We start from the raw sequence: 27326 nt of genomic DNA on the forward strand, positions 1-27326 counted from the left end.
TTATTGTTTTATGAGTTAACTCCTATGCAAGTCTTATTGATGCTTGTCTTGAAAGTACTATTCATGAAAAGTCTTTGCTATATGATTCAGTTGTTTAGTCATTGTCTTTACCATTGCTTCGAATCACTTCATTCACTTCATATGCTTTACAATAGTATTGATCGAGATTATGATAGCATGTCACTTAAGAAATTATCCTTGTTATCGTTTACCTAATCGAGGGCGAGTAGGAACTAAGCTTGGGGATGCTTGATACGTCTCAAACGTATCCATAATTTCTTATGTTCCATGCTAGTTTTATGACAATACTCACATGTTTTATACACACTTTACATCATTTATATGCATTTTCCGGCACTAACTTATTAACGAGATGCCGAAGCGCCAGTTCCTGTTTTGTGCTGTTTTTGGTTTCAGAAATCTTACACAGGAAATATTCTCGGAATTGGACGAAACGAACGCCCAGGGTCTTATTTTTCCACGGAGCTTCCAGAAGACCGAAGAGGATACGAAGTGGGGCCACGAGGCACCCTAACCATAGGGCGGCGCAGCCAGCATGGGGCCCGCGCCGGCCTATGGTGTGGGGCCCCCGTGCCTCCTCCGACTCTGCCCTTCCTCCTACTTAAACTCTCCGTCGCGAAAACCCTATTACCGAGAGCCACGATACGGAAAAAGTTCCAGAAACGCCGCCGCCGCCAATCCCGTCTCGGGGGATTCAGGAGATCGCCTCCGGCACCCTGCCGGAGAGGGGAATCATCACTGGAGGGCTCTACATCACCGGCCCGCCTCCGGACTGATGCGTGAGTAGTTCATCCTTGGACTATGGGTCCATAGCAGTAGCTAGATGGTTGTCTTCTCCTCATTGTGCTATCATGTTGGATCTTGTGAGCTGCCTATCATGATCAAGATCATCTATTTGTAATGCTACATGTTGTGTTTGTTGGGATCCGATGAATATTGAATACTATGTCAAGTTGATTATCAATCTATCATATATATGTTGTTTATGTTCTTGCATGCTCTCTCGTTGCTAGTAGAGGCTCTGGCCAAGTTGATACTTGTGACTCCAAGAGGGAGTATTTATGCTCGATAGTGGGTTCATGCCTCCATTGAATCTGGGACAGGGACAGAAAGTTCTAAGGTTGTGGATGTGTTGTTGCCACTAGGGATAAAACATCAATGCTTTGTCTAAGGATATTTGTGTTGATTACATTACGCACCATACTTAATGCAATTGTATGTTGTTTGCAACTTAATACTAGAAGGGGTGCGGATGCTAACCCGAAGGTGGACTTTTTAGGCATAGATGCATGCTGGATAGCAGTCTATGTACTTTGTCGTAATGCCCTGATTAAATCTCGTAGTAGTCATCATGATATATGTATGTGCATATCTATTTGTCAATTGCCCAACTGTAATTTGTTCACCCAACATGCTATTTCTTATGGGAGAGACACCACTAGTGAACTGTGGACCCCGGTCCATTCTTTTACATCTGAATACAATCTCATCGCAATCTTTGTTCTTTGTTGTTTTCTACAAGCAAACATCATTCTCCACACCATACGTTTAATCCTTTGTTTACAGCAAGCCGGTGAGATTGACAACCTCACTGCTAAGTTGGGGCAAAATATTGTGATTGTGTTGTGCAAGTTCCACGTTGGCGCCGGAATCCCTGGTGTTGCGCCGCACTACACTCCTTCACCAACAACCTTCATGTGGCCTTCATCTCCTACTGGTTCGACAACCTTGGGTTCATACTGAGGGAAACTTGCTGCTATACGCATCACACCTTCCACTTGGGGTTCCCAACGGACGTGTGCTTCACGCGTTATAACACCCGTAGCCGAAGAAATGATCGATGATCTCCTTCGGATGGATGCTGAATTTTTCATGGAGGGCCATTATGCTGATTTCATGGGTGCGTCTGCCGACGAAGACAGAGTCAACATAGATGACCTGGTGTATCGTGAATAAGGAGTTTTTTTCTCTGTCGAAATTTTTATTTGTAAAGAGATCGTGCATACAATAAACCCTGTGTATGTTGTAGAATAACTTGTCTATTTTTTCCCTTTCTTATAGCCCTTGAGCATTTCGGTGACTATTATTTTTACTGGTTTGCGAGGTGTTGTAAACCAAAGCAAATAATTGTATTGAGTGTATATTGTAAGGACTTGTATATGTATATTGTATTTGCGGGTGCGAGCCCCCGAGCCTGTCGAAGAAAAAGATGTATATCACCAATATCTTTACTATATTGCAGCACCGCGAGTCCGCCTCATTAAAAACCTTCCAGCCCCACTCGGTGCCCTGAAAGGAAAAGAGTGCGTCTAAAAACTCGCGGGCGTTTCAGTACATTGTATGTTTACATAGAAGACTATATTTCGACTTAAGCGTAGAATCGCCTAAGCTGCGCCACGTTCTAGGGATTTGGCTCCGCGATCCCTGTCTTCTTGTCCTTGATTCTGTACGCTCCTCCTTCGATTACTTCTGTGACGATGTATGGTCCCAACCATGGCGACTCGAGTTTCTCATGGCTATCTTGTGTAAGCCGAAGAACTAAATCGCCAACTTGGAAAGATCTTGGTCGCAATCGTCGACTGTGATAATTTTTCATATCTTGCTGATATTTGGCGACTCTGGACAGTACTTCGGCACGAGCTTCGTCAAGTGCATCCACATCATCTTCCAGCGCCTTTCTCGAGGTTTCTTCATCAAATCCTGCCACTCTCGGGGAATTGTGTTCTATTTCTATCGGCAACACTGCCTCAGCTCCATGAACCAGAAAAAACGGAGTTTCTTGTGTTGCTGTGTTGGGTGTTGTTCGTATGCTCCATAGCACGCTGGGTAACTCCTCCGGCCAAGTGTGTCGGGCTTTTTCCACTGGTGCTAACACGCGCTTCTTGATGCCATTGCAGATGACGCCGTTTGCTTTCTCGACTTGACCATTGGTTTGCGGGTGCGTAACTGACACAAAATTTAGCTTGATGCCTACTTCTTCACAATAAGCCTTGAATTCCTTTGAAGTGAAGTTACTACCATTGTCTGTGACGATGCTATGAGGAACTCCGAACCGAAAAACGATGCTCTTGACGAACTTGACCGCTGATGCTGCGTCTGGCGAGTTTATTGGTTTTGCCTCAACCCACTTGGTAAACTTGTCGACAGCTACGAGCATATACCCGTATCCTCCTGGGCACGCCTTGTGCAATTTGCCCACCATATCAAGACCCCATTGAGCAAAGGGCCACGACAATGGTATTGGCATCAGTGCTGCTGCCGGAGAATGAGGTTTTGCGGCAAACCTTTGACACGCATCACAGGTACGCACTATATCCTTTGCATCCTCGATGGCTGTTAGCCAATAAAACCCTGCTCTGAAAACCTTGGCCGCAATAGCTCGACTACTTGCGTGGTGTCCGCATACGCCCTCGTGTACATCCTTTAAAAGCAGTCGACCTTCTTCAGCTGTGACGCACCGCTGCAAGACTCCCAATATACTTCTCTTATAAAGTTCGCCTTTAACCACAGTGAAGGCTTTGGACCGTCGGATAATCCGCCTTGCTTCTACCGGATCTTCGGGTACCTCCTTCCTTGAAATATATGCGATATAAGCCTGCATCCAAGGGATTTGTACCACCATCACCTCATGCGAATCTTCTTCATCTCCCGATATACTCGCTTCTGTTGCTGCTGGAGCCCCTGGGCCTTTCTCTACCTTTTCCTTTCTCTTTGGCTGTTTCCTTGCCTTGGTCGATCTTTCACTTATCTCCTCCCAAAATACCCCGGGTGGTATTGCTAAACACTGTGACCCGATGTTTGCCAAAACATCGGCTTCATCATTGCTGAGTCTACTAACATGATTTACCTCACACCCGTCGAAGAGCCTTTCTAACTCATTGTATAACTCCTTGTATGCTATCATGCTGTCGTTGACTGCGTCACATTGATTCATTACTTGTTGAGCCACTAGTTGGGAGTCGCCGAATATTTTTAATCGGGTCGCACCACAAGCTTTCGCCATCTTCATCCCATGTATTAGCGCTTCGTACTCTGCCTCGTTGTTAGAGGCGTTAGGGAACGTCATCCGTAGTACATACTTCAACTTGTCTCCTTGGGGTGAAACTAATATCACGCCAGCTCCAGCTCCTTCTAACCTTTTGGACCCGTCAAAATTCATGGTCCAAGTTCTCGACAAATCTAGGGGTCCCGTATTTTGCAGCTCCATCCACTCTGCGACGAAGTCTGGCAATATCTGCGACTTTATTGCTTTTCTTTTCATATGTGATGTCCCGAGGGGAAAGCTCTATTCCCCAAAGGGAGACACGACCCATAGCTTCCGGGTTATTCAGTATATTGGACAAAGGCGCCTCATTGACCACTATTATCGGGTGTGCCGAGAAATAGTGTCGCAACTTTCTTGCTGTTGTGAATACTCCGTACGCCAGCTTCTGATAATGCGGGTATCCTTGTTTTGAAGGAGATAAAACTTCGCTGATGAAGTATACCGGCCTCTGTACTCCATGGAGTTTCCCTTCTTCTTCGCGCTCAACCACAAGTACTGTGCTGACCACCTGAGGTGTGGCCGCGATATACAACAGGAGAGGTTCTTTTTTCCTTTGGTGCCACCAGTATTGGTGGTGTCAAGATTGTGCGGTTGAGATCCTCGAAAGCTCTATCTGCTTCTTCCTTCCACTCGAACTTTTCTCCTTGCTTAATCAAGGCGTAAAACGGCAACGCCTTTTCTCCTAGCCTGGCAACGAATCTGCTTAAAGCTGCGACTCGTCCAGTTAACTGTTGTATCTCCTTTAACTTTGTTGGTTTCCACATCGTCACGATAGCCTGAATTTTCTCCGGGTTAGCCTCAATTCCTCTTGCTGACACCAGGAACCCGAGAAGTTCTCCCGCAGGGACGCCAAAAGAGCACTTCGTCGGATTTAGCTTGAGGCAAAATTTGTCGAGGTTGTCGAAGGTTTCCCTGAGAACATCAATCAAAGTTGACCCCTTCTTTGTTGTTATGACGACATCGTCAATGTAGACCTGAACGTTCTTGCCAATCTGCGTGGCAAGGCACTTTTGCTTCATCCGCTGATATGTTGCACCCGCGTTTTTCAACCCGAAGGGCATTGTTCTGTAGCAGAATATGCCATAGGGGGTAATGAAAGCTGTTTTGACTTCATCTTCTTCCTTTAGTCGAATCTGGTTGTAACCAGAATAAGCATCCAAGAAGGAAAGACGTTCACAACCTGCCGTGGAGTCGATAATTTGATCGATCCTTGGGAGGGGAAAGTGATCCTTTGGACAATGTTTATTGAGACACGTGAAGTCGACGCACATGCGAAGGACCTCTGTGTTTTTCTTCGGGACCAACACTGGGTTTGCTACCCATGTGGCTTTTGTGTGTATCTCTTTGATGAACCCAGCTTCTCTGAGTCGATTAATTTCTAACAGCATAGCTTTGCGGTTTGGTTCCGAAAAACGCCGCAAAGGTTGTCTAATTGGTCTGGCAAATGGATCCAAGTAAAGGGCTGCTCGGCAAGTTTCTTGGGTACTCCTGGCATGTCAGCTGGACACCATGCGAAGATTTCCCAGCGCTCACGGAGGAACTCGACGAGCGCGCTTTCCTGTGCGAGGTCCATGTTTGTGGTGACATCTGTCGTCTTCTTGGGATCTGTCGGGTGTATTTGCACTTCCTTCGAGTTCTTGGTGGTATCAAAGGTTGGTTCCTTGAGAGGCCTCCCGACATCTGGCAACACGTCGTAGTCTGTTGTCAGCTTTGACGCCATATATTCTGCCTGCATCCCGAAGGTTTCTGACAACCGATGAAAATCCTTGTCGCACTTGTCCGCTAGTGCGAAGCTGCCTTTCACTGTAATTGGTCCCTTGGGTCCAGGGAGCCTCCATAACAAATATGCGTATTGTGGTACTGCCATGAATCTGGCATATGCGGGTCGTCCCAATAAAGCATGGTACTGTGATGGGAAATCCACGACTTCGAATTCCAGTCTTTCTATCATGTAGTTCTCTCGGGTTCTAAACTGAACGTCGAGATTGATTTTCCCCAGTGGATAACTTGGCTTGTCTGGTGTGATACCATGGAAACGAGTATCCGTTGGTTTTAAGTTCGCCAGGGATATATTCATCTTCGTGAATGTATCTGCGTACATAAGGTTTAAATTGCTACCTCCATCTATAAACACTCGCGATACGTCGAATCCTGCGATCACCGCTGGTAAGATTAAAGCTGATTGCCCTGGTCGAGGAACTTGTTGCGGGTGGTCCGCTACGGTGAAGCCAATGTCATGTCCCGACCAATTCAGATATTCTATTGTTGGTGGAGGCATCTTTTCTGCCATGAAAACTTGTCGCGAAATTACTTTCTGAGCTCTATTTGATGGCCTAGCTTTCTGAATCATTGAGACCGCACCGTTGGTGTCGATGTAAGGAGGTGGCTGCGGAGCTGCCGCTATTCGTAGTTGATGCCGATTTTCGTCCGTAATTGCGGGAGGAGGCGGAAGATGAACCTCACTCCTTGGCCCCTGAGGGTATCTGTTTGCTGCCTGTGCGTTGGCATGCCCTGCAAACCTGTTCAACGCCTGAAAAGTTCGACAGTCTTTCTGCAAGTGTCCTGACTGCCTTTTTCCATTGTTGTCGAGATAAAAGTGCATTTGGCATGGTCCGTTCATCATATCTTCCGGAGATATGTACGGCCTTTGGAACCTTGGACCATTATTTTGCCTACTTGGACGGGAGCCGTCCTTGTAGTTGTTGCGCTGCTCGCCGCTGTTTTGATAATCATCGCGATTGTTTCCTCCATTATTTCCTCGAAATCTGGCCGATATTTGGCCGGGAGCATCGTAATCTGAGAACTGTCGAGGGAATCGTCGTCTATTTTGAAAGTTTCGACTACGGTCTTCCTCAGGCGACCTTTGCCGTTTGTTGTGAACATCATATTCTCCATCCGCCCACCTATTCGCTATTTCCATGAGTGCTGCTATTGTCTTCGGGTTGGTTCTTCCCAAATCCTCGACGAAGTCCCTCCTTCGAATACCAGCAACAAATGCATCTATCGCTCTTTCGTCAGATATATTTTCTGCCGAGTTTTTGATGATGTTCCACCTCTGGATATGCGTTCTCATTGACTCGTCGTATTTCTGCCTGCAAGCCCTCAATTGCTCCAATGATGCAGGCTTCTTGCACGTGGATCGAAAATTCTTTACGAATATATCCTTGAAACTTTCCCAGCTGTCGATAGACCCAGGAGATAACTTCTTTATCCACGATCGTGCGGCACCACTCAGGTGCACTTGAATGCTCTGCATGGCTGTTGCTCTAGTTCCGCCCAATAGCTTTACCGTCTCAAGATAATCAATTAGCCAATCCTCAGGATCTTGTGATCCATGGAATTTTTTGTAATTATCAGGTAGCTTAAACCCTGATGGAACCCGAGTTCTGCGGACTCGTCTCGTAAAGCACGGGAGTCCGCACATATCTTCTTCATCAACCTCTGGTGAGTGCCGACGTTCCCTTCTTTCCTGTCGCGCTCTGTCCACTCTTGCTTGCGTTGTTGTGTCTCTTGCCCCACTTGTTCTCGCAGGATATTGCCCCGCTGCAGCGGGTCGTGGACTATTTTGCCTTGAAGATCCTTCGGGAGACGTGTTTGCGAACGTTGTTCCCATGGCTCCAACTCCTGCCATGGCCGTGTTATACAACGCTTCTCTTGGATCTCCGGGAGGTGGCCTGGACGCGAGGATGAAAGCTTGTGTCGCCATGTATCCAGCTTCTGGTGTTTTGGGAATAATATTCCCCCTCGTGTCAATCGACATAAGAGACATGTCGAGGTTTTGAACTAAATTCTCCCTGTCAGCCTCAGGTATATTTTGCAGCCGAGATCTTGCTCTGTTTCGAGCTGCTCTGTGACTATCTCCCGAAGTACCTGATTGTTGGCTCAGCTCCGCCCTTCGCCTGCTTGACGCGGAAGCTGCGGCTTGCCTTTTATCCAGCTCAATTTTCTGTTTTTCGAGCTCCCGCCTGGTACGGGCGAGTCTATATTGATATGCTTGTAACTCTTCAGCTGTCGCCGTTACAGTCATTGGCTCTGTGCCATCAATAGCTCTTGCAACTCTATCCCACACTGCCTGCGGAAATTGCACCATCTCTCGTGTTCCAGGTCCATATTTTGGTTCCCAATCCTCGCGTAAGATTCGCGGGATCGACATACAGATTTCCCGCGTTATCGAAGTTCTCTGATGTTTCCTCCTGTGGGCGACTTGTATCTCCAATTGCGTAGATTTGATGGTATTTTGACCTTTGATCTTTGTCGGGATTGGTGACACCGTCATATAGATCGGTGAAGACCTCTCCAACAATAGTGGATCTGTCGATGAAGTTGAAGCTGTCGATGTTGTCCGAGTCGCTGCTTATATTTGAGTCCGCAGACGACCCGACGGATATGTTGCTGAAGATCTTGACGAGTTCTTCGCTTGAGGCGAGCTTGGTGGAGATTGTCGACGAAACCTCCTCGTCGTCGGTCTCGAACGATGATACCGATCTCGACGAATCGGAATCAACTTCAACCGATCTCGACGAATCCGATATTGCGAGACGATGAGATCCCTCCTTTCCGACGCGAAAGTGGAACCTTCCGAACGACATGTCCATGGGCTCCTCCAGATACGCATATGCATCCAAACGGGAGGGCGGGTGAGGAACAAAATCGACTAGGACGGTTTTGATCTGTTTACCTCGATCCATCGCGTTGCTTGCTACCGAAGATGTTGATGATGTCGAACGTGCCATCGAGATCAGATCCTTGTCGCCTCTAATCCCCACAGACGGCGCCAATTGACAAGGTATCGACTTGTCAATGCCTACGAGTTGCAGGCTAGGGTTTAGTTGGAAGTAGAGGGCAAGTAGATCTCGAAGGTTTCAGCCGGAAAAGTACTCGACTTCTATGAAAACTAGGGTTGCGTGAAACAATGACTTGATCCCCTCTTTGTCCCTCGACTCCCCCTTATATAGGAGGTGGAGCCGAGGGTTTCGTATTGCACAAGTTTACAGATTCCGGGAGACTCTCTGAGTTCAACCCGTAAAGTTACAAATCTCTTTATTCCTAATACAATTTTATCTTTCCTTAACAACTAGTTTGGGCTTCCGACCTTCATATTATTCGACTCCATGGGCCTTCAGTAAACCCCGGGTACCTTCTTCGGCAGGCCCATTGGGGATGCCTATGTCAACTATGAACCCCAATCCATTTTTAATCATAAGAAACACCTTTCCAATACTTTATACACACTTTTTATTTTCAGCCATTTAAAAATCCGAAAATACAAAAACACTTTTATTTCTTGTATTCAAAATATAAAACCCCAAAATATCATCCATTATTGTTTCCACCATCCTTGCATATTTATTTACCATCATTTGCATATCAAGTTGTTTTCTGGAGCTGTGCAAGTAGAGAGATCTATCCCACTAGTTCCACACACCACACTGTTTTCTAGCACCGTTGCATTACCATCCATATCATTGCATATTTATTTCTTGTTTGCATATATTATCTTTTCACGTCTTTGCTCACACATTGTGCTTGACAAACACTTGGTGAGGTTGAGGGCACAAAACATTTTGCTTTGTTTTGCAGGTCTCATAAGAGAAGGATACAAAGATAAACCCTTAACACACAATTCCCCGAGAGTTCGATATTACCCTCGAGTCACCCTCATGGGGAAAACACGTCTTCCACATCTACAAACTCTTCACTTGGAGCTCAACCTAAGCGTATACACTCTACGCCCATCAGGGAGCAAACCATAGAGGGATGAGAAATAGGAAGAGGTCGAGGTGATGCGCCTTCTCACTGTGAAGCGATTGGAGGGGTTTGTCGCGCCGGAGGACGATGGAGGTGGCCAAAATTGTGGGAAGAGTCCGCTGGTGCTGAGGTCGAAAACGACGATGGCGACACAGACGAGGCCTCCCGACCCGATTCCTGGCGCAAGACGGAAGAGGAGAGCGAGGCGAAGCTGGAGGTGCTCTGAGAACGACTAGAGGTGGCCGGAGGTGGTGGGGCACCGGCGAGGGGTCGCGGTGGTACTCGGTTGTTTCTCATAGAGAAGAGGGAGAAGAAAAGGGAGGGGAATGGTGGCGGCGGCAGGAGGGAGAGGGAGAGGAGTGTTGATGGGCTAGGGTTTGGAAAGAGAGGGGAGGGGGAGTGGTCGAGGTGCGGTGGTGGAAGGGGAGGATCACAGGAGGATCACGCTCCGTGCGTGCTCGATGATCTGGAAGAAGACGACAACATCGACGGTGGCGTACCGGTTCATCCTGGGCTAGGCTGGTCGAAAGAGGAGGAGGAGGAAGAAAGGTGGGCCACTGGTGGGCCGAGCTGCGGGGAAAAAGAGATGGCTAGAGGGGAAAGGAAGCATGCCATCGGGAAAGAAAAGAAGAGGGGGAGGAAATAGGCCAGGAAAAGGAAGAAGGGCCCAGGTTAGGGTTAGATAGGTTAGGGTTTTATTAAATGAAAAAGGCAAGAGGAGGTTTTATTAAAACATATGAGAGGGAAAACAAAATAATTTGGTTTATAAAATAATTTTATTTTGTAAAACATGGATGATATGATGCATGATGTCATGATGATGCATAAAATAAAAAGAACAACCAATATCTAATAGAGGTTTTTTCGGGGCCGTTACAATTGCCCAACTGTCCGCGTGATTTTACACAAAACACCCTAAAAACTAAAAGAAAGCAATCGAGTCCATGTCGTCTTCTTGTGGCGTTGACGAGAGGAGGCGGTTGCGGTCGTCGGAGATGGTGCAGAGGAGGAGGCGGTCGCCATCGACGGAGGTGGTGCGAAGGAGGAGGTGGTCGCCGTCGCAGGAGGTGGTGCGGAGGAGGAGGCGGCCACCGATGGAGGAGGCAGAGCAGGGTGCCGGATGTGGGCGGAGGAGGCGGTCGTCGTCGCCGGTTGTGGTGCTCATCTTTGGGGAGAAGGAGGATAAGTGGAAGACGAGGAGAGGAGAAGGTGGAAGAGGAGGAGAGGAGAAGGTGGAGAAGTGTAAGAGGAGGAGAGAAGAAGGTGGAGAAGTGGAAGAGTGGGAGGGGTAGAAGAGGAAGGAAAAGTTTGAAACTAGAGAGAGGTTTTTTTTTTAAGTTATCAGATTTGATTTTTTTGCGCCGAAATCTAAAATCTGAAAAAACTCTGTTTTCCTTTTCAATTTGTCGGAATCTAAAAAATCGGATGTAAAATTTTGCGTAGGTACATTTTCATATATTAAAGATTTTCATCGGAGGTCGTATGCAACCAGAAAATCCGTTTTACCGAGACATGACCCCATTTTGCATAATATATCAACATTCATGTTTGTTATTTTTCCTTAAAACTAGATAACACAGGGTCATCTGAAAGGATTTTGTGTTTTGTATTTTCTATCATTTTCTATGATTTTTTTGAAAACTGAAAAGGCGATATCGATGCACGGGGAAGTGTGTGTGTGTGGGGGGGGGGGGTGGAGTAGGCTGCCCAAATTAGGGCACTCTACCACTAAGATGATAGTAGCAGCGTGTCCAAAATAAGCCACGCGACTAGTATTTTGCTTGATTCGCGCCCGTCAGTCTAATATATTGGCAGCGAGCGGACAAAGGCACACACGACCGGTATGGAGATAGGAGTCGCGTGCCCCCGTGGCGCATAAGGGTGTTTTTGGGCTCGTGTGGATAAGAATGAATAGGGAGCGCTGTCAATGATGTCCGGGGCGGTCCACAACGGTGGCGGTGACGCTCCTCGTCACGGTGTCGACCGAACAAAGGAAGACGACGACCTCGTCCCTCCTCCGCGTCATATCCAGGTGGTATGGGCTCCTCCTAGGCTGGCTTGGGCTGGCACGATGGGTTGGTTTTGGGCCGCTGCGATGGACAGGTAAGCACTTTCTCTTTTATTATGTCTTCCTTTTTTCCTTTTTATGTTTTATAAACTTACATTTGAATTCTGTTTGAATTTGCTTTTGCTTTGTAGATTTTCTTGTTGGAATTTTTACTATAATATATACAAGTTATTGCAATATTATAGTATGTACATGTGTGTAAACACATTTATTTATTAAACCTTATTAGAATTTGGATTCAATAATTTTAATAGGTATGATTTTTAAATATCCATTTTGGAAGTTTAGAATACTTTTCAGAGGCTTGTTTATTTACTTAAGAATATGTATATGTCTATTTTGTATTACCTGATCAATAAATAATTACAAGGTAAGATTTTATTGTTTAAGTTATTCTTTTCTTTTTAAAGTGCTTCTATGGCGGAAATTCAATTCGGCTCCCGGGTGCATATGCTCCCTCTATCAGAAAATTATATTTCGAAATGTCGAAAAAATTTGAAAAAAAATTCTACATGTACATCTCCACAATATACGTACGTTCGTCAAGTTTCGCGAGGAACCAATATGTTTTGTGGTCTGTGTAAAAAAGAGAAAACTTATCTCCTGAAAAGCCTTATTTTCAGCATGGAATTTTGTGTTTTTTACACACGTCACACGACATGTCGGATTTTTATGAAACAACTTTGTGAGCGCGTAGCACGTGAAGATGTACGTTCGAATTTTTCGTTTAAATTTTTTTAAATTTCAAAATGTATGTAAGATGCATTTCAAAATAAAGGGAGCATATGCTCCCATGTGCCAAAACACCATTCCCCTTCTATGGTCATTATTTTATGTGCTGAAAGTTTCTAAGGATTTAGAAAAGTGGTTAGGTCCATTCTATAGTCACTACTCTTGTTTGATTAAACTTTAGCTTGAAATGCTTAGGGTAGATCATATGCTCATTATGGTTCTTGCATTTGCTAAGATGGCGGTCTGAATTATAAGACACTAGTTCATTTGGTCACTTTATTCCTTCATTTCTTATGTTGGTCAATTAATCAAGGCACTTGGATAGCAAGATAGAGTTTAATATTATGCTTCAAAAAAAGATAAAGTTTAATATTGGTTTAACACTAATCACTTAACTTGTACTCAAACTTAAGGTATATATATGGTCTTTAGGTTGTACTTGTGATCCATGATGCACACAAGTTAGGGTTGATATATGGAATAGTATTCTATGTGTGGTTGATCTCATGTTGAATTGTCTAGTCTTTTGCTTATGTTTCACTAATTGAAGCATAAGAGGAATTGAGAGGTGGTCTAGGGTTTCTAAGTTTTATTGTACATGGAGTAACTAGAGAAGTTGAGGATTCTAGGGTTTGCTTTTAAAAGCATGCAGTCGTGCCCATTTTGCCCCGCGCCATTGCCAGACTTCATCGCCATCCTCCAAAACCATAGATCAACGCGCATCATAGGAAAATCCTCGCCGTTTAGGAAGTCGTGGAATGATCATGAGGTTGTTCCTCTCGCAGAGGCAGCCTCCGCAGGGAGAGGGTCAGGCGTTATGTCCCGTCGACCACGCTCATTGGCTCTACGAGGCAACGCGCCCCATGTCGTGGGCAGACGTCAACCTGCACACAGGTTGGCTGCTGAACTCGAGCGGCGTGTCGGTGCCATCCGTGTCGCGGGAGGGGCGCGCAACATGCAGAGTCCGCGCTGGCGCAGGGCAGGCCGGTGGTACCGCCGGTCACCCCACCTTGCTGCCAGACGCGCACGCCATCTCCCGCGGCACCGGCTGGCCTCGTGTGGCACCATGGTCTTGTGGCCCGTTGGTCTTCATCAACCTCGGAAAGGAGGACTAGGCACCAATGGCGCAATCCTAGTAGCTAGGTTTTTTCTTATATATTTTATATTTTATGATTTAATTCATGTTACGTAAATTATTTTTATTTATATAGCAAATATTATTTATCAAATATTTGCATCGGGGCACAGGGCCTGTTCTTGACCCAAACGGATAAGAATGGCCGGACAGCCGTTTGTGTGTCCACAGACCAATCTAAATGAATCATTTTTAAGATTTTGTCTGAGAATTTGAGATATCCTAAATCAGAAGTTGGGTTTCGGCTCTCCCGCGTTTCTTTCCCGCTTTTACAACACTTCCCGCCATTCCCTTTTCGATGCCACCAGAAAGCCTGAAGAGAACCTCGCTCCCCAAATCCGCCACCATCGCTCACGCTTCCCTTCCCTCTCTCCCAGCCGCCACTCTCAAATCCAGAAGCTTCCCTCAAGAATGGCGTCGATCGCGGATCCGGAAGACGGTCTCACCGACTACGAGCGCCTTCGCCAGGAGAACATCCGCCGAAACGAGGCCATGCTGGCATCCGTCCGCCGCAAGGCCGACGAGCTCTCCGCCGCCATCCGGTCCGCCAAACCTAAACGAGGGCGTGGGCGTCCCCCCGGCCCCAGACAGCCCGGTAAGACGCTCGACATCCCGGCCAGCTCCATCGTACTCCGCTCCAGCGGCCTCTCTCCCGCCTACCTCCTCCCGGAACCCCACGGCAGCGGCACCCACCTCTCATCCTCCCTTGCGTCCTCCATCCTCGGTGCTGCCAAGCCTCCCCAGCGGGGGCCAAGTCTTGTGCGGACGATTTCGATGCTGGGAAGGAGCTCGTGCTGAAACCCGCAAACGTGAGGAGGGTGGTGACTACCAGTATACTTTCGATGCGGGTCCTTCCGCTCGTCGACCGGACCGTGGTGGCGGCGGGAGACAAATTGGGGAACATTGGGTTCTGGGACGTCGACGGTGTCTCGGAGGATCTGTATGGCGACGGTGCAGGTGTGCTGTTCCGATATTTGCCACACAAGAGCGCTGTGGCGGCAATCGTGGCGCACCAGGCGGCACCACAGAAGGTGACGTTCTTCCGCTCTTGCGCTGACTTTTCCATTTGTGATTGAACTAGAGTTTGATGTGACTGTGTGTTTCCTGATTGGGTGGATTGATATGCTTTAACTGAAGGCACAGCGAGGATTTGATGCATAATACACGTACTACTTTTGATGCATAATAATACATGTACTATTGCTGTTCGCCAATATAAGTTCACTAAGGACACACGACTTTCCAATTAATTCATTGTCCCTACACCTTCTCTTGTTAATCAAATATATGTTTGTAATAAAGCGAGTAGCCTTTTATGATTTGGGTTATCGGTAGTCTTCTGTCGTTATAATGATGCTGAGAATTGTAGTCATTATTATAAACTTGTCATGTATGTTGGTATTTGTAAATTCAAATGATCGATGTTTCTCGGTGTTGTATCTGTAAAACAAAGGACTGTAATTAGGTTAACTTGTACTTACTCCGTTTGGCTAATAGATACTAAGAGTTAATTGCCTGGGGTGTGGCGATGTCTACATGAAGTGCGGGGATTTGTTCTAGTGTTTTTCTTCTTCAGTTCTTGCTTGTAACTCTGTAACCTTCTTCTCACGATTAATTCAATGAAGAGCAGCTCCAACTGTTTTTCAGTCAAAAAAAGGCTGGCATCACGGTTATTTTGGGTGGCCCCAGCATATCTGTGAGTGGTGACAGGATAACATAGGGCAGTGGGGTGAAGATGGAAGATGGCCGGTCTAATTGCTGTGCTTATATCGATTTTGTCAGCCTTAAGCAGCCTATCATCTGTAGATTAGTTAATCTTTGTTGTTGCCGGTTTCTAGACTAGCCTTAAGAAATATTCATTCTCTTCTGGTTACCGTTTTTTTTTTTAATTCTCTTATGTGGCTTTTTGTAAATGTAGGGGGTGGGGTTTGAGTTCTTTCAGCTGTATCTCCTTTGATGTGGAGTATGTTCTTTATAAAAGCTTCCAACATCTAAGAAGGCGATTGATAATTCTGGGACTCATCTTCAGAGTAATCCCATTTTTTTTGAAAAAGGGCGTTTTATTACTCAAAAGTTTTGACGTAATACACCTGGCCTCTGCATAGGTGCATCTGGCTGCATCTGCTAATCATGTGTCGAAGTAGCTAATTTAGGTTAGATTTATCCTATTTCCGTTGCACAAATATTTATTTGATGTTGTATATTTTGCTGAACTCTCTGTATCAACTGTAATTCTAATTCATTACTTTACTTCCAGATTTACAGCTGTAGCTATCAGGGTGAAATTTGTCTTATGGACTTTGAGAAGGAGAGCTTTAATATGGTCCATTTGTGGGAATCTCCTGTTCATTCACTTTGTCAAGCACCAAATCATGTCAGATGCCTGTATTTTGGTGATGAAAATGGTGTCTTGACCCTTTTCGATGAGCGCGTGGGTAAGGTGTCAACCACATGGGATGCGCATGATGCGAGAATCAACTCAATAGAGTTTCATCCGGGGAATGCACATATGCTTGCTACCAGTTCAAGGGATCGAACAGCATGTATATGGGATGTGAGAAGTATGAAAACGAAGGAGCCAGATAGTTTGAAGGTTTTCAAACTTGACGGACCTACTCAGTCAGCTTATTTCTCACCTAGTGGCTGCATGTTAGCAATAACAAGGTACTCTTTTTCTAACCATTTTCCTACCCTTCTTCAGCATGCTTTTTGACAGTATGTCCCCCCTCTTCGATTTGAGAATTGTTAAAGTATTCTGCATTATTACTGACATCTGGATGATAAATATGTTTTTCTGGATTATTTCATTTCAAATGACGTTTTTCTTATTGTATCCAGCTACAACGTTCATGGCACTGTCCGAGTATTTAGCATGGATGACTTTGAAAAGTCGCACGAGCATAACCAGACAGGCACATTGCCTTCTGCATTCAGGTATGACAGCTCGTCTCATCTATTCTTGTGATCTTGAATGAATGTTTGCTCATGTAATTGATTGAACAAGATTCATTGGTTGCAGGGTAATCTGGGGCTGGAATGACACCGACCTATATGTTGGAAAGATGAGTAACTCAGTAGATATTATCTCAGTTGATGTCAGTGGCTTCTCGGCTCGGAACAACGCATGTCTTTGGAGTGAATATATGACATCCGTTCCATGCCAGTTATCTGCACACCCATATAAAGTTGGCCATCTTGCTTGTGCAAACTCCTGGGGCAAGGTGTTCCTTTGGACCAGTGCTTAAATAAAAAAAGATCTCAAATGGCTAACTTGTGACCTGGTCCTGCCTCATGTCATGCTTGAATGAATATTTTTATTCTGATGGCTGTAACACCTAATCTTGCTGGATATCCAGCTGAAGAAATGTATCGTATTTAGTAAGTATAGCTATATATATCACTCTGTCCTTTTGATGTTTTGGTTGGTGGACCTGCTGAATGTTGTGCTACGAGGAATAGATTCTCTTGACCCAAAAAGTTCTGATATAAAACCGTATTTGCAGTAATAATGCTATATATGTTGGTAGTACTTTACATACAAATATAAGTATTCCTGTATCAATAAGAGTTGCATCTTGGCTCAGAACGGGGCATGTCTTAGGAGTTAATACATGCCCATGACAGTTTTCTGCACACCCATATAAAGTTGGCCATCTTGCTTGTTCAATATCCAATGGAGGTGTTCCTTTGGACCAGAGCTTAAATCAAAAAGATCTCCAATGGCTGACTGCATTGCTCCTGGCTCTGTTATTCCTGCATGAAAGATTATTTCTTATTTTCGTAGCTGTAACACCTAGTCTTTTTTTTTACTGAAACCGTTGGGGAATCCCCTACGGTATAATTTTCATTTATAAATCCCAAAAGGGAAGGAGACCACGACTATACAAGAGAATTACATGATATATGCAAAGCTCTATCTAAAAAGAACCATCAGGGCAGACCTATGAAAAGAGACTGAACACTAAAAAGAGCTTAACCAATTTGAAAGAGGAAAGCTTTGTGCGTGGGTTTAACCATACAGATAACAAGAAAGTTGGGCGTTTTCCTTCAAAGATTTTGCCATTCCACCTTTTCCAAATCCCCCATAGTGCACACGTAGCAATTTCAAAAAACTTGGGTCCTTGGAAACTCTCTTTTGCTTCCTGAAAACATTTCAGTGACAATTGACTAGTAGTCCGTACAATACGAAAGCGATGCCACACATTAGAAGCAAAAGGGGAATTAAGGAACATGTGTTCTCTTGTCTCTCTGTGATTGGTGTTGCACATAGCACAATGCAGTCCAGAATTTAAATGCCAGTGTCGCCGATCCATCATATCTCTTGTATTCAAGTGGTCCATCAAGAAAAGCCAGACAAAAACTCTGTGTAAACCTTTGCTTTTCCACAGCCTTTTGAAGACTGGTGAAGCATTCAGCCCAGCAAACATATAAATTTGTAATAACTTGCCGAGGAATCCCTGCAGCTCGACTAGAACTTGATGAGAAATCGGAATGGCAAAGTTCTGAGCCAGCTGATGTAAGTTCACCTAGCCTTGCTGGATATCCAGCTGAAGAAATGTATAATACTCCCTCCGTTCCATATTAGTTGTCGCAACCAGCGCCAACTAATATGGAACGAAGGGAGTATTTAGTTAGCAGCAGCCTAGACTATCTTTTTGCAAAACGGAACGGCTTGCATCTTTCTGAGTATGATATTGTAAATGAAAACGAAACCACTATTCATTTTTTGGAGCAATCCCTGCAACAACACGAGCACCTCAATCTCAACAACAAAGAAACACGGCTGACTTGCAGAAAAGGACGTTGCTTGTACATTGAAGACATCTCTGCTAACACCGTAAACTGATAGTAGCACCGCCAAATAACCACATGAGCTTCACTGCTTCAGGCCTATGCATCAGCACGGCACACAGTACAGAAGGACAGGAACATAAAGTTTCACGTGCAAGCTCGATATGGTTTGTGCATTAGTCGTTACATGATTTACAACAAAGACATCCAGTTGAATTTCTTAATTCCTTTTGGCTAACAATACAATACCCTGTACACCTCCCATTATTTAGCTGGACTAGGGCAGCCATACAACAAATCTTCCCCTCTCACTATCAGACCAAACATAGGAGAGATGACTCGTGCTTTCCATTGTCAGAAGCTGATGAATGGAATGTGGAATATTAGTCTGGTCAAGAACATTCTAGTGATAAACCCGCTAATCAAAAGAGAACCTTATAATGAGTTCTTGCTGCTAGTTGAAAATAGCTGCCAGAGGATCCGTGTAGGGCTGGAAACATGTGCCGACACCGTTTCAATAGGATTTTGGATATAACATCTGTTGACCATGCCTCCGATATTGTTTAGCGTTCCTGCAAAAGATAACACATAATGCATAAATAAACGGACATCAAGCTCCGAAAGACGGCGACAAAACAAGGAAAACCTTACCATGATGATATTACGTCTGTATTTCAACAATCTTTGCCCCACGCTTCCTCTTGGTAGCTTTTGTCGCGTCACTGGTAACTTCAGTAGCCAGAAGTTTCTGAGCAGGTAGCTGGCCAATGAAAAGAACAGTCTGCGCCCAACCAGCATACTCCCCAAATTTAGCTACAAATGCATCGGCCACAACAATACTCAGCTTTGGGGTCAGGCTCTTGCCAGCTAGCTCGGGTAACAGATATTGTGTGGCAACCTGTATTAGATCCACATGGTTAGGGTTTAAGGCTCAAGAGAATAGGCTTTTAGATCATATAAAGATATATGCAGCCATGCAGGGAGTCCTCCTAAGTCTACTTTCCAAGGTTCCAATGTATGAATGATACCACACAGATTGTGCTCATTTTGAACAGAAACATTCATGTGTACAAATTTCAGTGGCGATTGGTCACTTTACTAATTTGAAAGGATGAAAGCTCCATTTCCCAACACAATAATTTGAAAGCCCATTGCCCCACACAATTTAAACATAATCAGCTTAGGAAATGTGTAACATGTCACCATGATCCAAAAGGTTATAATTCATCTAACAAACAGAAAAGAACTATCATAACTGAAATGGTAAAACCAGCCCATCGAAACTAAAATTTGTTATAACAGACAAGGAATAACATGATGGGAACGCACACACGATTAAGCTGTTATACAGCACGAATACAACAAAGATTATACCTTCCAGACATGTGTATCAACAGGTATAGCCTGATTCTTGTCAAGGGAGAAGAGAGCAATGCAGGCTGCAACTTTTGGGCCAACACCTGGCAGGGTGCAAAGACCCTCAATCACCTCAGGAAGTTCCCTGTCACGCAACAAGGCAAGCCATTTCGCACCTCCACCAGGCTTTGCTACCAATTCTTTAGCAGTGCCAACAATGTACTTTGCCCTGGTCATTTATTAGCACAAAACATTTACTACTTAAAGCAGCACTGTCAGCGTGCAGGGCGTAGCATAAACTGCAATGACAAGAAGATACACAGCAGGAACTACTGACCTGTACCCAAATCCGGCGTCCCGAAGCTCCTGCTCCGGTACCTGCGCGAGGCGCTCGATGGTGGGGAACCGGTGGAAGACGAAGCCGCCGACCTCGCCAAGCCGCTCCCCGTATCCGGCCAGCGTCCAGACCATCTTCTCGATCCTTGCGATGTTGTTGTTGGAGGAGCAGAGGAACTGGAACAGGCACTGGACCGGGTCCTGCCGGAGCACCCGGGCGCCGCCGCCGCCGAGGCGCGCGGCGACCTCGGCGAAGCGCGCGTCGGCGGCGGTGAACTGGCGCCAGAGGTCGGCGAGCGGGACGGCGGCGTTGAGGTAGTCGCACAGCGCGGCGCGGGCGGCGGGTACGGAGGAGGAGGAGGGCGTGGCGGCGGGGTCGGCGTTGTGGAGGAGGAAGGCGAGGCGGCCGTCGGGGAGGTGGGAGAGGGAGACGAGGTGCGGGCCCACGGCGCCGGTGAATCTGAGCGGGGAGAGGGAGGTGCGGCGCCAGAGGAAGGTCTGGCCGGTGGGGAGGGTGAGGGGGAGCGAGAGGTCGGCGGCGGAGAGAGCGAGGGGGTGCCACTCCTCGTCGTCGGCGAGGGGGAGGGGGAGGCGGCGGCGGGCGGGGGGAGGGTGCGGCTGGGGGGTTCCGGGTTTTGGGGTTTCTACGAGTTTTGCCGGAGGTGGGGTGGAGGAGAGGAGGGGAGGGGGAGGAGGCATCGGCGGTGTGACGAGGCGACGGTGGCGTGGGGGCATCGCGGCGGCGGCGGCGAGGCGAGGGGAGAGTGGAAGACGCATCGGGACCGTGAACTCAGTGCGAAGGCGGAATCAAGAGACCGCACATCCCCTCCTCGCCTGAAAGTGCCGTTTGAGGCATCCTGTGGCTGACCGTGGCCGTTGTGCTGTGTGCAGCGGCAGCTTGCCCAACGGTCACCACGCACGCGCGCTCACCCCCGGACCGTGTTTCTCTTCCTCGCATGGCGCGGTGGCGTCCGGCGGCCGGCGGGCCAAGCTACTAGGCTTCGTAAACAGGGCTGTACAGGTGTCTGTGGCCTTGGCTCCTCGAAGGCTTCGTGAAGCGCCGTGGCCACAGGCGTTTAGAGCATCTTCACCGCCGCGCCTTGTGGTTTCGATGAGGTGTCCGACACAAAAATAGGTTGTTACCGGCACTTCCAAAACTAACCGGAGTTTGAATCCCAATACAATATCCGGCAAACCTACACCAGTCTCTACGCAAGGATCGGGTTGGGATTTCGCCCGCAGAACCCCTTAGCGACGCGCACACACCCATTCAGCACCCTTCCAATCCACCTCCCACACCGCTTGATCACCATCACCATCGTCGCCGTTAGAGTCGCCTCCCCATTCTTGCCTCCCACCCACCCACCCAAAATCACTACCGCCGTTGATGCCACCGCCACCTCAGGCTAACTCCCGCCGTGGTTCGATCGGAACAGCCGAGGGTGCCACTCTTTTCGCCATCGTCCGAATGGAGCAGTCCAATGGTGCTGCCGAGCCCTCGCCTCTTCTGCCTTTGCGACCACACGTCATCAATCCGCCCCTTTCCCCTACTCACACGCATAACAGTGACGAACGGTAGCTGATACCTTCGATCTGGAATACCGGATGTAGTATAGTTGCTTTTTCCCTAGATGTAGGTTTACATCGATCCTTGGAATTGTTGTGATGATTTACTCAAGCAAGACCTTATTAACTTGTCGAATCTTCGTCTCACCTGACGAGGGATTAACTCGTCAATGCATACAGATTGTAGACTTAGGGTTTCGTAAGAAGTAGAGGGCAAGTAGATCTCGAAGGTTCAACCGACCAGGGTGCTCGACTCAAGGTTACGGTGGTTCTGGTGGCAAAGATTTGATCCCTCGTTTCTCCCTCGGCTCCCCTTTATATAGGAGGTGAAGCCGAGGCTTTTCGTGTCGTACAAGTTACAAATTATCCGAGGCGCATTGGGCCTTTCCTATATTGGTACAAGATTCCTACTACAACTCTACTTTCCTCATCGGAAGATCTCTGGGCTTCTGAGCCTCCAAAGCTTCGGGACTTGTGGGCTTCACGTCCTCTATATAACCAGGGTATCTTATTCGGCATGCATGCTAGGCATACCTGATAAGGGGTTGCCCGATCTTCTCAGTAAGCGACGGGTGGTGATGAACACACGATGGTAGCAGCGGATGGAATCGATGTTGATGAGGAGGATAACTTGTATGACGCCGACGAAGTCTCTCGATTGATTCCTGATGCCAATGCAACAGCTCTCAACCCTGCAAGATATTCGCAACTCCACACACTTGCGCACGTAGCCGCCGACCACGAAGCGGTAGATTGCAATCTTCTAATCCCCAATGGAACAGCCGATCACACAAACTTTCAGTAGCATAAAACTCCAGATCGCAACGAATTGGAGAGTTGGGAAACAATAGTTTTGCTTAGCAAACAACTATGAACTAGGGTTTATCTTAAACTTGGTCTAAAGCAGCTAGGGGGTCGTCCAAGGCACTTATATAGGCGTCCGGGACGAGTTCTGGTCGAAAAATACAAGTAAAACCGACCCAGAATAGTTCTGGTCGAGACAGACTCGGACAGATCCGGTCTGGAATCCGGTCAACCGAGCCAGTGACTGGGATGGCCGGCGTGGCATCCGGTCAACCGGGCGGCAACCGGGAAGTTCGCAAAACTTCGTCTGGTTTGGCCCCGGTACGATGCATCCGGTTGCCGACCGGTCAACCGGGCCAGGGACCGGGCAAGCCGGTCTGGAGGCCGGTCTAACCGGGCGCTGGGCCGGCCTGGACGTTGACTTCTCCTCTCGCGCATGCCTCCCGCTCCTCCCTCGCGCGTCCATGAGATATCTTCATGTCCAGCTCCATGTTCAGCTTCACGTCCATCTTGACGTCCGTCTTCATGTCCAGCTGCTCCTCTACTCCTCGTGCGATGCTCGTCTCCTCTTGATACCTGATGATACATAAGTAATAGGACTTAGGCAGTATAAAGTTCTCATCAATCAAAGTATCGTTTAGAAACAAGTTCACCTGTTGTTTAAGTAGCTTCGCACGAGCACTTGTAATTGGTCCAATCCGAACTTCATCGGACTTGAGCTTCACAGCAGGTTCATCTTCATTTGTCAATGACGGAGGTAGTGGTGTAGTAGGGATGTCCTCATCATCTCCCCCCCACTTCAAAAGGCGTCGACCTCGACGCTCCAAGGTCTTCTCCGTCATATGGTGCCAAATCAGCAACATTGAAAGAATTCATCGACACCAAACTCATCAACCGGAAGATCTATCGAGTATGCATTATCATTGATCTTGGCAAGCACTTTGTAAGGACCAGGCACCACGAGGCTTCAACTTAGACTTCCGCAGCTTCGGGAACCTATCCTTCGAAAATGTACCCAGACCATATCACCAGGCTTGAACAACATCTCTTTGCGCTTCTTGTTCATCCTTGCAGCATTGCTCTTGCCTTTCTTCTCTATCAACGCTTTAGTCTTCACGTGGATTTTTCGCACAAAATCTGCCCTCTTGGATGCCTCCATATTAACTCTCTCATGTATGGGCAAAGGCAACAAGTCAAGTGGAGTAATGGGTTTGAAACCATACACCACCTCAAAAGGACACAGCTCCGTGGTAGAGTGTACCGCCTCGTTGTAAGCAAACTCTACATGCGGCAAACACTCTTCCCACTCCTTCGAGTTCTTCTTGATCATGGATCTCAACAGTTGTGACAAGGTTCGATTCACCACCTCAGTTTGACCATCAGTTTGGGGATGACAAGTAGTACTGAACAATAGCTTTGTCCCGAGCTTTCCCCAAAGTGTCTTCCAGAAGTAGCTCATGAACTTCACATCACGATCAGAAACAATAGTCTTCGGGACTCCATGTAGTCGAACAATCTTAGCAATATGCGACGCATCGTCGCTTTTGTGGCAGGCAATAAAGTGTGACATTTTAGAAAATCGGTCCACTACCAAAAATATAGAATCATGGCCTCTTTTAGTACGCAGCAAACCCAACACAAAATCCATACTAATATCTTCCCAAGGTGTAGTAGGTGCCGGTAACGGAGTATACAAACCGTGAGGCTTCAGCTTGGACTTGGACTTGTTGCAAGTAATGCACCTCTTCACATACCTGTCCACGTCCCGCCTCATCTTTGGCCAATAAAAGTGATCGGCGAGCATGAGTAGCGTCTTCTCACGCCCAAAGTGACCCATCAAACCTCCGGCATGTGATTCCCGCAATAAGAGCAAACGCACAGACGATTCTGGAACACATAGTTTGTTAGCTCTAAACAAGAACCCATCGTGTATGTGATATTTTTCCCATGCTTTACCAATAACACATAAGCGGTATGGTTCAGCAAAATCATGATCAGTCGCATATAAATCACATAACACCTCTAATCCAGGAATTTTAACATCAAGATGAGTTAACAGCATAGTCTTCCTAGATAGAGCATCAGCAACAATATTATCTTTTCCCTTCTTATGCTTAATAATGTACGGAAAAGACTCAATGAACTCAACCCACTTAGCAAGACGCCTATGCAAAGTAGATTGGGCTTTCAGATATTTCAAAGCTTCATGATCAGAATGTATGATAAATTCTTTTGGCCACAAATAATGTTGCCAAACCTCAAGAACTCTAATTAAAGCATACAATTCTTTACAATATATAGGATAGTTCAACTTAGCACCAGAAAGTTTCTCAGAAAAATATGCAATTGGGCGACCCTCTTGCATCAACACACCACCAATTCCAATACCACTAGCATCACATTCAATCTCAAATTGCTTATTGAAATCAGGAAGTGCAAGCAACGGTGCAGAAGTTAACAATCATTTCAGTTCATCAAAAGCATGATCTTGGGCAACGCCCCACTCAAAGACAACACCCTTTTTAGTCAATTCATTCAAAGGTGCATCAATAGTACTAAAATTAGGCACAAAACGGCGATAAAACCCAGCTAGACCATGAAAACTTCTAACTTGACTCACATTCATGGGAGTAGGCCAATTTTGAATAGCTTCAAGTTTAGACACATCTACTTCTACTCCATGCTTAGAGACAACATAACCCGAAATATGACCTTATCTTTGCAAAATGTGCACTTCTCAAGATTACCATAGAGTTTACTATCACGCAACACTTGCAAAACATGTCGAATATGTATAATATGATCAGATTCATTGCGGCTGTAAATTAATATGTCATCAAAATACACAACCATAAACTTGCCAATAAAATCACGCAAAACATGGTTCATCGGTCTCATGAAAGTGCTAGGTGCATTAGTCAAACCAAAAGGCATTACTAACCACTCATATAAACCAAATTTTGTTTTAAAGGCGGTTTTCCACTCATCCCCTTCTTTCATCCTAATTTGATGATAACCACTACGCAAATCAATTTTAGTGAAAACAACGAGCACCACTCAATTCATCTAGCATATCCTCTAAACGGGGAATAGGATGACGATATCGAATAGTAATGTTGTTTATCGCTCTACAATCTACGCACATACGCCATGTACCATCTTTCTTAGGAACAAGAATAACAGGAACATCACAAGGACTAAGGCTTATGCGGATATAACCTTTGTCGAGTAGCGCTTGTACTTGCTTTTGTATATCCTTTGTCTCTTCGGGATTCGTCCTATATGGCGCCCTATTGGGCAGCGATGCTCCGGGGATCAAGTCAATTTGATGCTCAATACCTCGCAATGGTGGAAGTCCTGCGGGTACCTCATCCGGAAACACGTCGCTGAATTCCTGCAAAACATTAGAAACACCAAGAGGAAGAGGGGTCATGTCGTTAGAAACCAAAACCGTACCCTTGTACATGAGCACAATAGGCATGGCTGTAGGATCCTCACAAAATTCTCTCATGTCTTGTTTGGTGGCTAATGAGACTAAGGAATTCACTCTCTCACTTTTCGTTATATCACTCACGGCATTACAATTCTCTAGCCTATCTATGGATGCATCCTCCAAGTTTACTTCAATCTTCTGACGAGACTCATTGACAATTTGCTGCGGTGACATAGGCTGTAAGTTAATTTTCTTGCCCATGAACTCCAAGTGATATGTATTGGCGCGGCCATTGTGTTGCACTGAAACGGTCATAGAGCCATGGCCGGCCCAACGAGCGAGTGACAAACCGTCATAGGAACCACATCAAAATCAATGGAATCCTTATACGGTCCAATCTAGAAATCAACACGCACCATGTGGCTCACCTTCATCTCACCATTATTGCTCAACCACTTGAATATAATATGGATGCGGGTGCGGTAGATACTTCAGTTTCAGCTTGGCACATAACTCTTTGCTTGCTAGATTGCGACAACTCCCGCCATCAATAATGACTTTGCAAGCTTTATCAGGACCAACTAGTACCTTTGTTTGGAATAAATTACAGCGCTGTGTAGATGCACTTGACTGCACATTAAGAACACGCTGCGAGACAACAATAGTTTGAGCTTCAGAAGGGAAAGCATCAAACCCATCATCGTCATAATCATCCTCATCTGGAGCATTTGTATCAACATCATCTCCAGTTTCATACTCATTGTCCTCATTAATGATCATAACTTTGCGGTTAGGACAATCTCGCTTGAAGTGACCCTTGCCACCACATGTATGACAAAGCATATCACGGTTGCGCGCTGTCGACATGTTAGAACTAGTTCCACTTCCTGCAGGGACGGGCTTCTTTGTGTTAGACACATTGGAGACCGACTTGCTAGACGAAGTAGGGACATCCGCAGGGCGCGATGATGGCGCCATGGAGGGCGGCGCGCGGGGTGTGTAGCGCCCAGCGCCTGTAGCACGGCCCTTCATTTGCAGTTCCTCAGCCAACTGTGACTCAGCCTCTCTTGCATGATGTAGTAGCTCATTCATAGTAGCGTAGCTGTGATGACGCACAATTGCCTTGATATTAAACCGCATACCATTCAGAAAACGTTGTAGTGTCATCTCAAGAGACTCACGGACACGGGCACGCTGCATAAGCATCTCCATCTCCATGTAGTAAGCATCAACCGTCAACACACCTTGCTTCAATTGGGTCGACTTGTCAAAGACGGAACACAAGTAATTG

The 27326-nt window shown here is 46.3% G+C and overlaps 1 protein-coding gene and 1 pseudogene across 1 annotated transcript; one reads left to right on the top strand and one right to left on the bottom strand.

The window, feature by feature from the left end:
• The first annotated feature begins 14160 nt into the window (after positions 1-14160).
• LOC124687288 lies at positions 14161-17086 on the top strand (annotated as a pseudogene).
• A 1588-nt stretch (positions 17087-18674) lies between these two features.
• Positions 18675-21009, bottom strand: LOC124687289 (N-glycosylase/DNA lyase OGG1). Its single transcript, XM_047221080.1, has 4 exons — positions 20234-21009; positions 19915-20125; positions 19192-19438; positions 18675-19112 (listed from the first exon to the last, which is right to left on the bottom strand). Exons 1-3 carry the CDS (start codon positions 21007-21009, stop codon positions 19202-19204), a joined length of 1224 nt encoding a protein of 407 aa, XP_047077036.1. The 3' UTR covers positions 18675-19112; positions 19192-19201.
• Between the last annotated feature and the right edge of the window lie 6317 nt (positions 21010-27326).

This window comes from Lolium rigidum, chromosome 2 (assembly GCF_022539505.1).
Source record: "Lolium rigidum isolate FL_2022 chromosome 2, APGP_CSIRO_Lrig_0.1, whole genome shotgun sequence".
NCBI lineage: Eukaryota > Viridiplantae > Streptophyta > Magnoliopsida > Poales > Poaceae > Lolium > Lolium rigidum.